A 13,297-nucleotide genomic window follows, 5' to 3' on the forward strand; every position below is an offset into this window, starting at 1 on the left:
AGTAAGGTTGATCATTCTAATTTTTTCGCTACCAATTACATTTTGCCATTAGAAACACGGTTTTAATGACGTGACGCATTAGCTGCCACGCTAGCAGATGCCAATCCAACACACTTACGTCAATTCGTGTTTATCAAGTCAGCCAAAAGTCGCGTTTGTGTTCAGTGGCGCAAAATTGACTGGTGCGTGCGCCAGGGTGGCCAATCCGCTTGTTATCCTCCTCTTGGCCTCATCAGCAACACACGCAGTCACGCCAAGAAGAGAAGAGGTCAAAAAAAATGTCCTCACTTTTTCTCCTCCCTTCTTGACTGAGCTTTTGGCCGTGATTTGCTTTAAATATGAGCAATAAGACCACGCTAACGTTGACTTATGAACATTATCAACAACTTTCCCTACCATTAGAACCGCTTTAATATTGTTTCCTAATTTAACGGGTTGCCGTCAACTACGATCATTCGATTGCTAATGTATTACTGTCTACATCATAATGTCAAACGTATAAAGGACAGACTTGATGTCCATTTCTCCATACTTCCCTGATAAAAGAAAATATACATGCAAAGTACATTTAGCACAATCCGAATATTGACTTTGAATAGATTCAGAACTAAAGTTGCATCTCAGTTAGCAAATACATAAAATCAACGTCCAAAGTGTAAAATCAAAGATCTTTATGTATACGTCACACTTGGTAAGCGTAGACTTGCGCCAAATTTCCGTCATGGTTCGTTATTTATTGTGTATTTTATGTTCATGCATTCACAAGTGCCTCATTTGATTTTACATTTGTCAAATTCTCATACAATAAACAGTATATGCAGTTTTTGCTAGATGAACCATTGTTGCCATTGCAACACCAGTGTCTGCCCACCCACTTTAATTGACTGGTTAGTGATGATGACTGGTTAGCAGCCCGGCTTTTTCACACGGTACGAAGCTAATTATCAAAAATGACATTTCCATATATAAGCTACTTGAACTCTTGACGTCTGGTCATTTTATGTGGCCCGCAAAAAGTTAATCATATGCATTGACTTGATGTTTTTTTGTTGCTAAAATAATAATAATAACAATCTGCAGTCATTGATGTTCATTCATGATTCTAGAAAATGTTACTTCAATTTCATGTTTGGGGAAAAAAAGTGAATTTACTGGATTTTCTTTTTCAGGCTATGCTAAATGTGTCGAAAAAAATCAATTGGTAATCAAATTAGTTGTTGATACATTCAAAATAAACAATTGCTTAATTCATGAAGCAGCCCAAATTGGTAATAGAAACCCACACATTTCCATCTGGAACAATCAGTTCATTTTATTTGGAGTTTATTTTCATCACAGTACAAAATTAAATGAAAATAAGCCAACAACAACAGCTTTTTTTGTTTTGTTTTTGTTTCATTTGTTTAATTTGAAAAAAATGTGACATTTTGATAACTATCTACTCCGCGCCCTAACCCCCCTCCCCCACATTAATCTTCTGTACAAACACACACCCGCACTCAAACCTTATTTATCTACAACAAACTAAATATTTTCTCTTATTTTTTTATTTTTAAAGTGAAATTTAAATAAAATTAACAAATGAAAGGGAATCGGAGGAGCAAAAAAAAATCTTTTATGTTAAAATGTGTGTTTTGATGGTCACGTTTTCGCTAAGCAGAACTGCACTATGTATTTTCATCTTCAGCAATAATAATAATATTTTGGTACATCACAACTGTGATTACTGGTACCAAAAAGAAACTAAAATATGTTCATTCCTGGTAGAATAGGAGGGTTTGGGGTGTGTTAAATGAAAAGAGTTCTTATCTGAATTTTGCTCCAGTGATGTATTATTTTAGGATTAAGCTCATAAAAGCCTCCTTAGCACAATTTTCCAGTGACTTCCTGCCAAGTACGGTTGTAATCTTCAATTGTGACCTCTACTTTCAAGCGAACTTGCCATAAAGGAGAAGTTTAATAACAGAAAAATGATCAGAGAAATGATATGATGACACTTAAATAAGTTCAAATTAAACAAGATCAAGATTTTAATTGAATTTAGGTAAGGATTTGTTTTGAATGCCTGATGCCTGTAGTGACAATCAACTAATATGCACCAAAAAGCATTTGAAAATAATGAAAAACGTTTTTTTAAAAGTGAAAAAAAGAGAGAATGAGATTGAAAATTACAACCAAAAAAATGAATGAAAAAAAAGAAATGAAGAGTATTTTTGTATAGTTTTTATTAAATCAAAAAATAAAAGAAAATTTGAAAATATCCCAACATTTTTAAATTATATTTTCATTGAATGAAAAATAAATAAAAGTGAAGAATGGAATAATATATATAATAACTACAACTCCCACCACTAGAGAGTGCATATATGTACCACTACTGGCACTCATTCCATATTTTGGAAACCAAATATGGTGGGGTCCTTTTTTTTTTATTATTGGCGTAAAATATGAGCTTTTCCTGATTAAAAAACAAGAACTTAATACATTTAGTTCCTTACAGAATGTCCCCTAAAACTGCATTCCCATTCAAAAATCTCAGTCTTTTCATCAGACTTTTTCTTTTCTCACGTTATTTTTTTTTCATTTTTATTTTTATAATCTTTGCGGTGCTAGTCAAATCCTTCCTCGTCATCCTCAACCGGAAGCAATCATCATTCCCACCAAAGACGAGACAAAACCCTACAGCTAAAACGCTCCTAAATGTCAATCAAAGTGAGTAGATATCCGCGTAATGGAGCGCGTAATGTGACGGAGGATATGGCACTGTTAATGGTCGGCGATGAGCACGGGAAGTAGCAAAAAACATTAGCAGGCAGAGCTAAAAAAAAATCAACACTAATGCAGATCCGAGCCCAAAGAAGAGAACGATTCGCCCACACGTGCAAAAAGACGGAATTCTTATCCTCATTCTGAATGATCACAAACAAACAAAAACGCTTGTTCCAGAATAAAAAGCGATAAATAAGCTTCGCACAGGTGTGGAAACATCCAGTAACTTGTCGAATTAGATGGAGAGAAAAAAAGTCACCGTCTTCCCGGCGGCGAAAGTCCTGACGACTCGACGTTCCGACTGGGAGCTTTCCGCTCCGTCCCGTCCGAGAGCACGTCGCCCTTAAAAGAACAGTCAGAGTCACTGCCGACATTCCGTCCTGGACCCCCCCCCCCCAAAAAAAGTTCACGTGAGTCCGCAATGATGGGGGTGGGGGGATCCCCGAGGGAGTGGAGGAATTTCAGCGGTGTCCCGGGATGACCAGGGCTAGTCAGGCGATGGCTCGCCTGTGGGAAACAAGATTTTTTTTTGTAGATTTCTACATGACTTTAAGTATTCTTACTAAGCATGAAAACCTAAATTGATTTTTTTTACATCAGTGGTAACCGATAAGGTAATAGAATCCTGAGTCCACTGCATTTTCTTGGTCATTACTGTACATTTTCAATGGGTGCACAGCACAGTAATCTATCCCCAGACTTGAACCCCATCAAGCAAACTATTTCAAGTTTGAAGCCTTTGTTCAAAACCTGATCAAAGGAGGCCCTCCCTCTTCAAAACCAGTGTTACTATAGTAATTGGTCGCCATTTTAGAAGAAGTTAGTGCTCTCTAGGGTTTTACTCTGGGGATTAACTCAGTTTTTTTAATCTACCATCACAATAATTTGATTTTTTTCACCTCGTTTAGACCAATCATCCCTATAATTTCAGCATTTTGACAGATTTTTTTTTCCAAGAGCCACAAAATATTAGGTTTAATGTTTAACCATAATACATCTACCAACTGAATTGGACTTATTTCTTGATATGAGAACATTTACCTATTTCAGCCATTTCTCCCAGAAAACCTCAGGCTGATTTCATATTTTTAAAAAAAACAGTAAATCGCTGCCAATTATTGGTGGCTTTGCACCAGTAAAATTGTTTCTAAGGTCGACAGCCCAAATAGAATCAATGACAACTAGCATTACTACGTCCATCTTTAACAGGTACTGTATTGTTGTCAATTGCAGCAAACAAGCTAAACATGTTCACAGGTGACTGGTATTTTGCAGAAATGAGTGCTCTATGTGGTTTGAGTCTAGGAATTGACTTGGTTGTTTTCATGTTTTCAATCTACAGTGACAATAACAGTATCAATTTTCAAATTTTTGCTTGAATATCCTATACATGTCACCAGCCATTTTGATTCCCTCAAAATTAAACAAAGAGTAAGTATTCTAATTAGGACAAGGTGAGTAGATTTCACAAATTCCAACCATTTCTAAACAGAAATATTTTATCATCAACTGGGCTTTAGTGATAGATGTCAAATGGTCCATCACTGCCATCTATGGGTGGTTGTGCATCAGTTAAATTGTGTCCCAGTTTGGCATTAACAGTAGAGTAGGGTTTAACTCTTTCTCTGCCATTGACGGCCATAGATAATACATGATAAATACTACTGTGTGTATCACAAACATGTACTGCACTGTAAAAAAAACCACGGTACATCATGTACTGTGTTGTAGACGTCAGTAGTAGCGAAAGTACTACACTGTCTTTCGCGAACGTGTATCACGTTGTAAAAGTTGTAAAAACCATGGACCATGACAGACTGTCTATAGACATCCGTAGTAGCGAAAGTAGTACTATTTTCATCGGGAACATGTACGGCACTGTGAAAGTTGTAAAAAACCATGGGACGTGACGTGTACTGCTAAAAATGTCCTTTAGCGTGTTACAAGCTAGTCAGTTAGCTCTTACCGGTCCAGTCCGATGAGCAAGCGGCTGCGTTCCTCTTCCTTCTGGCTCTCGTTCTTGAGATCGGCGAAGACCTGCGTGAAGTAGTGCGGGTCGGAATTGATCTGCAACATCTTGGCGCTCATCAGGTCGATGATGGACAGGCAGCGGTCCCAGAAAGCCTCCTTGGAGCTCTCCACCAGGAAAGGCTTGAGCGGGTAGGAGATCTCGTTGCCCATGTAGGAGTAGGACAGGTAGAGGCAGGTGAGCAACACGGCCTGGAGCTCGTGCTCGCCGCCCACCTCGGAGGAGACCACGTCGCGGCACAGCATGTAGACGAAGACCACGTTGGCGGGCGTGATGAAGCCCTGGTCCTGCCAACCTTGGAGCAGGAGCGAGCGGTCCACGCTGCGCAGCCACAGCACCGGCTCGGTGGGCGACAGGTGCTTCAGGCGGTAGCAGCGCCGGCATAAAAAGTCGCCCAGGCAGCGCAGGAGCTCGCTGGTGGACGCCTGGACGATCACACGCTTGGGGGTCCCCGGGGCGGCGGCCACCGCCGGGGCCTTCTTCACCGAAGGGTTGCCGTCGGACGTCTTCGGCGTGGCGGCGTCCTGAGCGAAGGACGACAAGTTGGCGCAGGACTGCGACTTCTTCAGGTTCTCGTTGTTCAGGTGGCTGACGTTGTTCTGGTAGTTCCCGTTGGGCTGAACCTTCTTGGAGCTCTTCTTCTTGGCCGACACGGCCACGATGCGCTTCCAAGGCAGCACGTTGATGAGCGAGTGGCGCTTCAGGCCCTTGTCTTTGGCGTTCTTGCTGTTCTGGACCGCCGTGTAGTGGCCCACCGTGGCCGGCCCGTCCTCGAACAGGGCCGCCTTGCGGTAGCTGGGCGACAGGGACAGCACGGTTCCCATGGCGACGGCGGCGAGGAGGCGGCGGCGGAAGAGCTCAAGGCGCTGCTGTCTCGCTCGGATTTCACGCTCCGGGTGGAGGCTGCCGGAAGCCAAGCAGATCAGCAAAAAGACCCGTCAACCACCGGTATCTCATTGGCTCTCCCTATCGCTGATTAAACGTCCCATCCATTTGGACAGGGAGGGCTGACCGCGGCTTTTCGCTGTCAACCCCTTGAATGATTCTTATCATTAGTAATATTATCACCTTATCCATCACTGACATGTGCTGCAATATAAAAGTCATCAAGACCAATGGCCCATGACAAACTGTTACTGCCACCTAGTGGTGGTGTTGCATCAGTAAAATTGGCTCTCAGTGTGACAGATGAAAAGGCTGCCAGACAATCGTAACAAAATATCTGCCAACGTTTTCTATCTCCCAATGAGTTCAACTTTATTCCATGAACATACATGTCTGAACACAATGCATTTTTTTAAAATAGTAGTTTATTGCACTACTAAATATTGCTCTATATTTATTTGACATTTAACACCAAGGTTTAATGTTTGTCCTTGTATCTTATCATCAGCATTGATTGGTTTCTGCTGCAGCGTGAGAGTGATTCATTGGGCCCCCCAAGACCCCCCCCCCCCCACACACACACACACACACACACACACAAGCACGCACACACACGCACACACACACACCTAGTGGCAGGTGATGGAGGTAATGAAGATAATCACATGATCAACAATATATCATGTGTTGCTGCGCTGTCAAATATATTAAAACACACCCTAAATGTTGCTCTGCCTTTATAATCCAAGACTACAAATCCATATTTAGTGTGCAACGTCTGATGACGGAATCATGCAGTATTACTAAAATGGACGCCTGAAATGTAAACACCTTCTGCCCAGAGCTCCATGTTTAAATATGGATTTTTTTTTGGGTAAGCTATGTATGCAATCGTCGGCATTGCAGAAGCTAAAGCGAATTTTCAGCTCATCGTCGTGCATTAGTTCGGGACAAAAGCATATTAAAGCTCCCAGAACCACAAAGCTGATTTTGGTGTATTTTTTGTAATGCCAATTGTGGGGTTCGGGTGCTCTCCGTGGTTCTGAAACTGATCCTGTTTGTGGAAACGACGCTATTCATAACCCATTTTGTATTTAAAAAAAATCCATCAGTCTGTTAAAACGGGAATTCTTGTGTTCTATACTGAACTGACATTGGGGCAAAAAAATAAATAAATAAATAAATAGAAGCTTACCAGCGCTCCAAATGACTGCGCTACGACGACGACGATGAAGACGCTCGTCTTCCCCCTCATGAACGACGACTAACGAGCATCTCGGTCCGTTAAAATCCCGGGTGATACCCTCAAAAAATGTATTTAATCAGGGGGAAACACACAATGGACGAGCGAGCTGCGGGATTCCGGGACGAGGATGCTCTCCTTCCGCTCCTCCCAGCGCGGATGTTGCGGACTGGCTGGTGTGTAGTGAAGTGAGTGTGTAGTGTGTAGTGTGCAGTGCGGTGTTGTGTAGTGCAGTGATGGCGCAAAGGCGGTGGTCCTCCAGTATCGCGTCCTCAGCACGGAGAACGAGTGTGCCCGAAGCCCTGCAGGCGTGGTGTGAGTGCAGCGTGCACCTGAACGCAACACCAAGCGTGCGGTGATTGGAGGACGTTTGCTTTTGACCCAATTCGAGGCACGTTGACACTAATCTACAGCCCCCGAGGGGGAAATCAATAGCAAATGTGCTCATTTTATGATCGACGCACCTCGCTAAAGTGGAAATATTGAAGGCTTGCTCTCAAGATAGCAGATTATATATGCTTATATGTACTATTTATGATTGGTGAATTACAAGAAATCAGATGTTTATTATCTTCTTATTTCACACTTTCATGGTGGTTATTAGATTGGCCACAAATGACTTGCTGATCACAAGTTAAACATGATCAATAGTAATAATATAGTAAGCAAGTATTACTCTAAAGATGATTTTTTTAGAGTTTAACTCATTCCGTGCTCATAAAGTAGCACTTAAACTGTAGATTAATTAGATTTTACTGTTTTTCACATGATTTGATACAGTATTTTCATCTGTGTCTGATATTTTAATCACTCACTCACAAAAAATAGACAAATTAGTAAATGTAGCTTTTATGGAAGAATATTGCCATAAAATATTCTCATTAATTATTTCTACATATCCAGTATACTTTTATCAACTAAATGAAAATGAGTCGTTGTCAAGACCAGGTTTCGCTCAAACTCAATTTCCCTGCATGCAGCAGTTGTTTGACGTCACATCCGGCCCGTACTTCTCATTCAGGCTGCACTTTGAATAAGGAAGATGGCGGCTGCAGCAGTGGTTGAGTTTCAGAGAGCCCAGTCTCTCATTAGCACGGACCGCGACGCGTCCATCGACATCCTACACTCGATAGGTACGAGTCGGCTCTTATTCGTCGTAAGAAAGGGGAACTTTGCCGGAATGGGGACGTTTTATTCGCCGCTTTCTCGGCGGCGTCTTGTCGGTTACGGGCCGGCTGAGCGGTGCTGACTCACTGCTGAATGGGAGCTACCCTACCGGTGAACGGACGTTAGCCTCTTAGCTTCTTTGCTAGCAGGCCTATCATCTCACACTTGTTGTATTTATGATTTATTTGAAATATTTCAACGGAATCACCTTGCTTGTCGACTCTTTGCGTATAACATCCGCGAATCAGCGTTGCTAACAAGCTAGCGTCATTAGCCTGTTGTCACCGTGACAGTGACTGTTGAGGTTGTGACATTTATTTAATTAATTTTTTTGGGGGGGGGCACATCATGTTTCCCCTCGCAATGACATGACAGCGTTGCGCCGACGTTTGTTGCGATGGTTTTAAAAAGCCAATTGAACGTGGATGTATGTGTAAACAGCGGCCAAGTTGTCCTCAAATCGCCTTGTCACAGCAGCCAATTTAGCTGTCAACTAACTCGCGGCGTGTTCACCCTGTTCAGAAATCGCACTAAATTCATTGTCTGCCAATGACACCCATAGATGTCTAATTCAACTGGAATGACTGCTTCTCAATAATTATATCTCCGGCACTAGACGTCCAAATTCCTTTTTGACTGCGAGGATTGGCAGCCATCAATCATTCCAGCCTGGGCTCCCAGCCAAAAGGAATTGGACGTCTAGCCACGTCATTGGCTGTCAATGAGAAAACTATACACAAAATGAGTAATCTGCATATTAATTCGAAACCTTCATTTTTTGAAATCAGACAAATTTGACTCTTTTCAATCAGTCAGGCGAGATGTCCAAGAGAACGATGAGGAAGCAGTCAGGGTCAAAGAGCAGAGCATCCTTGAACTGGGAACGCTGCTGGCCAAGACGGGACAGGCGGCAGGTGAACTTTGGAACTCCGAGTCCATTATTGCACCGGTTTTCTCATAATGATCACCCGTTTTCTCATACTGATCATATTTCCAAAACTCCCTCCCTGCAGAACTCGGCGGTCTGCTTAAATTTGTCCGACCGTTCCTGATCTCCATCAGTAAGGCCAAAGCGGCCCGCCTGGTGCGTTCGCTGCTCGACTTGTTCCTCGACATGGAGGCGGCCACCGGCCAGGAGGTGGAGCTGTGTCTGGAATGCATCGAGTGGGCCAAGGCTGAGAAAAGGACCTTCTTGCGACAAGCTCTCGAGGTGACTAAAATAAGGGGGTAGATTGTTAGTTTATTATGCTTTTCAGGAAATTAAAGGAAATTTCTTACAATGATTAACCAATATTGATCCATTTATAAGGCAAACTGCCAGGTTTTGAGAAAAAAGCAACTCTTTTTAGTTGCACCTTATAGTGCAGTGAATACGGTAGTTATTTATTTTTAGCTTGGCATTAAATTTAGTCCTCAGTGGTCTTAAAATGTCTTGAAGCCTTTATGGGGACTTAATTTTAACTCTATGTTGAATAGTGTTGCACCTAAATGTATACTTATATTCTAATATATGTGCAGAAATGTAGTATTTAAAGAGAAAGTATTTTATTTTTTTCAATAGGATTGGAGCTGAAAAATTGTACATGACAAGCCAAAAGAAAAAAACAACAACTTGGTGTTATTATGAGCCATAACCAGTGCGCTTCAGTTTGTATTCATTTGTTATTTTTGTTTTAATTAACATTTGTTCCATTTCTAAGTAAGACTTATCTAATTATAAAAAATATTTTAGAATTTTTTTTAAAAAATATTTTTTTAATGACCGAAAATAGTTGCTTGCTCTATAATGGATTAATTTCATTTTTTTTTAACCCGTAATAACCTTATAATTTCCTAGAAGTTTTCATTATTCTTTTTGAGTCAAATTCACAAGTGTCAGTAGTTACTTTGTCTCCATCTCGCGGTTGACAGTGGACTTGCCGCCAAAATAAATGCAAGGCAGACAAAGTCGACTCTTGAATTTTCAATTTGTAGATAAACACTGCCTAAATATGGGAAAACAAAAACTAAGCTTGTGCGTATTAGATTTTTAAACCTTTTCTCATTTTTCTGCCTTCAGGCTCGCCTGATTTCACTTTATTTTGACACCAAGAGGTACCAGGAAGCCCTGGCGCTCGGTAAGTGCTCACATTGGCTCAACGGTCAGTGGCAGTTGATGAATTAATAATTGGTGCGATTGTGGATTTTCGACAGGCTCTCAGCTGCTGTTGGAGCTGAAGAAGATGGATGACAAGGCGCTGCTGGTGGAAGTGCAGCTGCTGGAAAGCAAGACGTACCACGCCCTAAGTAATCTGCCCAAGGCCCGAGCCGCGCTCACCTCGGCTCGCACCACCGCCAACGCCATCTACTGCCCTCCCAAGCTACAGGCGGCGCTGGACATGCAGTCAGGTGGGACTCACTGTCATCGCCATAAATCGGCTATTTGACAGTTAATCAATTATCAAAAGGGTGGACAACTGTTTTGGTAATTGATGAGTTGTTTAGACATTGTATTCTTAAAAAAAACTTTTAATCAACAAAACTATAAACCACTTACCTCCGATTTATACTACTATACTTTTTTATATATTTTTTGGTTTGATTAAATTTTGTTTTTATATTTTTATGATTGCAATTTTAAAAACAGTAAATGTTCAGAACATTTCTATGATGAAAATGTTTTTTCAAGGGCTATTTGGGTGTTTTACAGTCCATTTTTATGTGCACAGGAATTGACGCAAATATCTGTTATCTGGGAAAAAAACTTTTTTTAAGGAGTGATCTTTATTTTTTTTAAATCAATTTTGTTTTGACGTGCGCAGGCATCATCCACGCTGCCGAGGAGAAAGACTGGAAGACGGCTTACTCTTACTTCTTCGAGGCCTTCGAGGGCTACGACTCCATCGACAGCCCACGAGCCATCACTGCCCTCAAATACATGCTCCTCTGCAAGATTGTCCTCAACTTGTACGTATGCGCTCGGGAGAGCTCGCCCGCTTTCTGCGACCCGTTGATCTTTTTGTTTATTCCAGGCCGGAGGAAGTACAATCTCTGATCAGCGGGAAGTTGGCGCTGCGATACACCGGGCGCCAGGTGAGTCTTTCTCTTAATCCAGACGCGATGTTCTTCACGGGTTATAATTCTCATTCTCCTTACAGACAGACGCACTGAAATGCGTCGCCCAAGCTAGCAAGAACAGATCATTAGCAGACTTTGAAAAGGTAATACATAAAACATGTCGTATGTCAAGTTGGAATGCATTTTTAACAAGGGTGTGCTTTTTTTATGCAGGCCCTCACAGAGTACAGAGCAGAGCTAAGGGACGATCCTATCATCAACACTCACCTGGCCAAGCTGTATGACAACCTGCTGGAGCAGAACCTCATCAGGGTCATCGAACCCTTCTCCAGAGTGCAGGTGATTTGAATCATGAGGAAGTTGTGGGTGTGTACGTAGTGGTTTCTTGGAATAGGAGTTTATTACGTGCCTCGCCTTGTGTTTTTCTAGATAGAACACATATCAGGTCTCATCAAACTCTCAAAGGTAAGTCAACGCAAGTAATATAGCTAACACTAATGTTTGGTTCTTCCGTTCACTTTTTTTTGGTTCCTATCTCCTTCTACATTTGATAGGATTCTCTGTTTTCTAACTTCAATATGTTCCAAATATTTATGGGACGTTAAGGCATTATTTTTGGCGTTTTGCATGTTAATATTTTTGACCGGACTAATCCTATTTTAAGAAATAGCGTCACCAAGTTAATGCCATTGTTTTCTTTAGGGGGATGTCGAGCGCAAACTATCACAGATGATTCTGGATAAAAAGTTTCATGGTACAGTTGTCGACAATGTCATAATGTGATAAATGTTTAACTTGATGCCACTGAATCACTCATTTTCTTTCTTCCTCCAGGAATCCTGGACCAGGGTGAAGGAGTGCTGATCATCTTCGAGGAACCGCCTGTCGACAAAACATACGAAGCCGCCTTGGAAACCATTCAGAACATGAGCAAAGTGGTCGACTCTCTTTACAACAAAGCCAAGAAGCTGACATAGGTGATGACATTTAAAAAAAATATATATAATAATCACCTTGATGATGATAAAAATGTAGAGTCGAAGTGTCTATTTCCTCCTCAGAGCAAACCTGTGGACGTCATCGGAGGAAGCGTGTGTGTGTGCGAGTGTGTGAGTGCGTGTGCGCGCGCGTGTGTTGAGCCGCGTATGTAACATTTGAAGACGGGGACAAGGGAGAAGATTACCCCCCACCACCCATCAGACACACCCCTCCTCCCTCAATGGACAGTATCGTGTTTCTTTTTGCCCCCTTCCCCTCTTAATTTTTTTTATTTACTTTAAATCAGCGGCCGAGCCAGGCCATCAGGGAATCTTATTGTACAACCACAATAAAAAGATTAAAAGGAAGAACAAACAGAACATACCACTTGGAACCTCTTCAGCCTTCAAATTCTGCTCCCAAAAAAAAGCAGAACAAATTATTTTCACCCCCTTCTTTATCACCGATGTTCTCCGTGGCTTTCAGAGGCACATTGTTCGCTTTTTGGAAGATTGGATTACTCCCATTTTCTTTTTCTTTTTTTTTTGTTACCCCCTCCACCATATCAATGCCAACAGTTTCAGTCCCCACTGTATTTCAGAAGTGTATTAAACTCACTATATTTGCTTTTGGTTTTGTGTTTTTGTAAAAAAATAAATAAACAGAAATTAATGGTTGCCACATGCCTGCCCCCTACCCTTGAATGCTAATGTTTGTTTATGGAAGAGGTGAGAGGAAATTTTGCCAGTGCCACGTTCATTGGCGCTTGTATGCCTCTTGTCGGGGTGCAACGTAAACAAGTTAGATGGCAAAAAAAAAGAAGTTTTTTTTGCCAATTAGCATCCCGACAGCTCTTGTTCATTGTTAGGTCCTAGCATTAGTGTGGTATGCTAGTAACCAAACAATTTGTATGTTTTTGTTTTCTTTTCTTTCTCTTTTAAAGACATTTTCAAAATAAATATTTTGTATTTTAAAGACATTTGTCCTGTCTCTTGAAATGACAATAATACTTTGGCATTTGTCTTGTTTTAGTCTTAAGTGAGTAAAAACAATGGTATAGGATCTGTTTGGAAATATTCGGAAATATACCAATTATAAACTTAATAGTGTAGTTACATGTAAAACAATTTGCACATTAAAAAAGAAAGCAGGGAGAATAAGATTAAATA

The 13,297-nt window shown here is 41.3% G+C and overlaps 2 protein-coding genes across 3 annotated transcripts; one reads left to right on the forward strand and one right to left on the reverse strand.

The window, feature by feature from the left end:
* Positions 1-1,605: 1,605 nt before the first annotated feature.
* Positions 1,606-7,246, reverse strand: cdk5r1b (cyclin dependent kinase 5, regulatory subunit 1b (p35)). Of its 2 annotated transcripts, XM_077626052.1 has the most exons (3): positions 6,879-7,243; positions 4,736-5,701; positions 1,606-3,276 (listed from the first exon to the last, which is right to left on the reverse strand). In XM_077626052.1, exons 2-3 carry the CDS (start codon positions 5,620-5,622, stop codon positions 3,261-3,263), a joined length of 903 nt encoding a protein of 300 aa, XP_077482178.1. In that variant the 5' UTR covers positions 5,623-5,701; positions 6,879-7,243; the 3' UTR covers positions 1,606-3,260. The 2 variants fall into 2 exon arrangements, with proteins under 2 accessions (XP_077482178.1, XP_077482179.1); XM_077626053.1 differs by lacking the exon at positions 1,606-3,276 and having other exon boundaries at positions 4,732-5,701; positions 6,879-7,246.
* A 652-nt stretch (positions 7,247-7,898) lies between these two features.
* On the forward strand, positions 7,899-13,103 carry psmd11b (proteasome 26S subunit, non-ATPase 11b). Its single transcript, XM_077626457.1, has 13 exons — positions 7,899-8,059; positions 8,906-9,007; positions 9,107-9,303; positions 10,153-10,210; positions 10,287-10,481; positions 10,895-11,039; positions 11,105-11,165; positions 11,231-11,293; positions 11,364-11,489; positions 11,580-11,615; positions 11,853-11,904; positions 11,985-12,127; positions 12,212-13,103. The coding sequence occupies exons 1-12, from the start codon at positions 7,969-7,971 to the stop codon at positions 12,125-12,127; spliced, it is 1,269 nt and encodes a 422-aa protein (XP_077482583.1). The 5' UTR covers positions 7,899-7,968; the 3' UTR covers positions 12,212-13,103.
* The last annotated feature ends 194 nt before the right edge of the window (positions 13,104-13,297 follow it).

This window comes from Stigmatopora argus, chromosome 18 (assembly GCF_051989625.1).
Source record: "Stigmatopora argus isolate UIUO_Sarg chromosome 18, RoL_Sarg_1.0, whole genome shotgun sequence".
Classification (NCBI taxonomy): Eukaryota; Metazoa; Chordata; class Actinopteri; order Syngnathiformes; family Syngnathidae; genus Stigmatopora; species Stigmatopora argus.

Bases quoted from the DNA above. Each gene is read 5' to 3' on its own strand.
- cdk5r1b (XM_077626052.1), bottom strand. From the start codon at position 5,622: ATGGGAACCGTGCTGTCCCTGTCGCCCAGCTACCGCAAGGCGGCCCTG.
- psmd11b (XM_077626457.1), top strand. From the start codon at position 7,969: ATGGCGGCTGCAGCAGTGGTTGAGTTTCAGAGAGCCCAGTCTCTCATT. The intron at 9,304-10,152 runs GTGACTAAAATA...TTCTGCCTTCAG, and splicing joins TCTTGCGACAAGCTCTCGAG to GCTCGCCTGATTTCACTTTA. The intron at 10,482-10,894 runs GTGGGACTCACT...TGACGTGCGCAG, and splicing joins GGCGCTGGACATGCAGTCAG to GCATCATCCACGCTGCCGAG.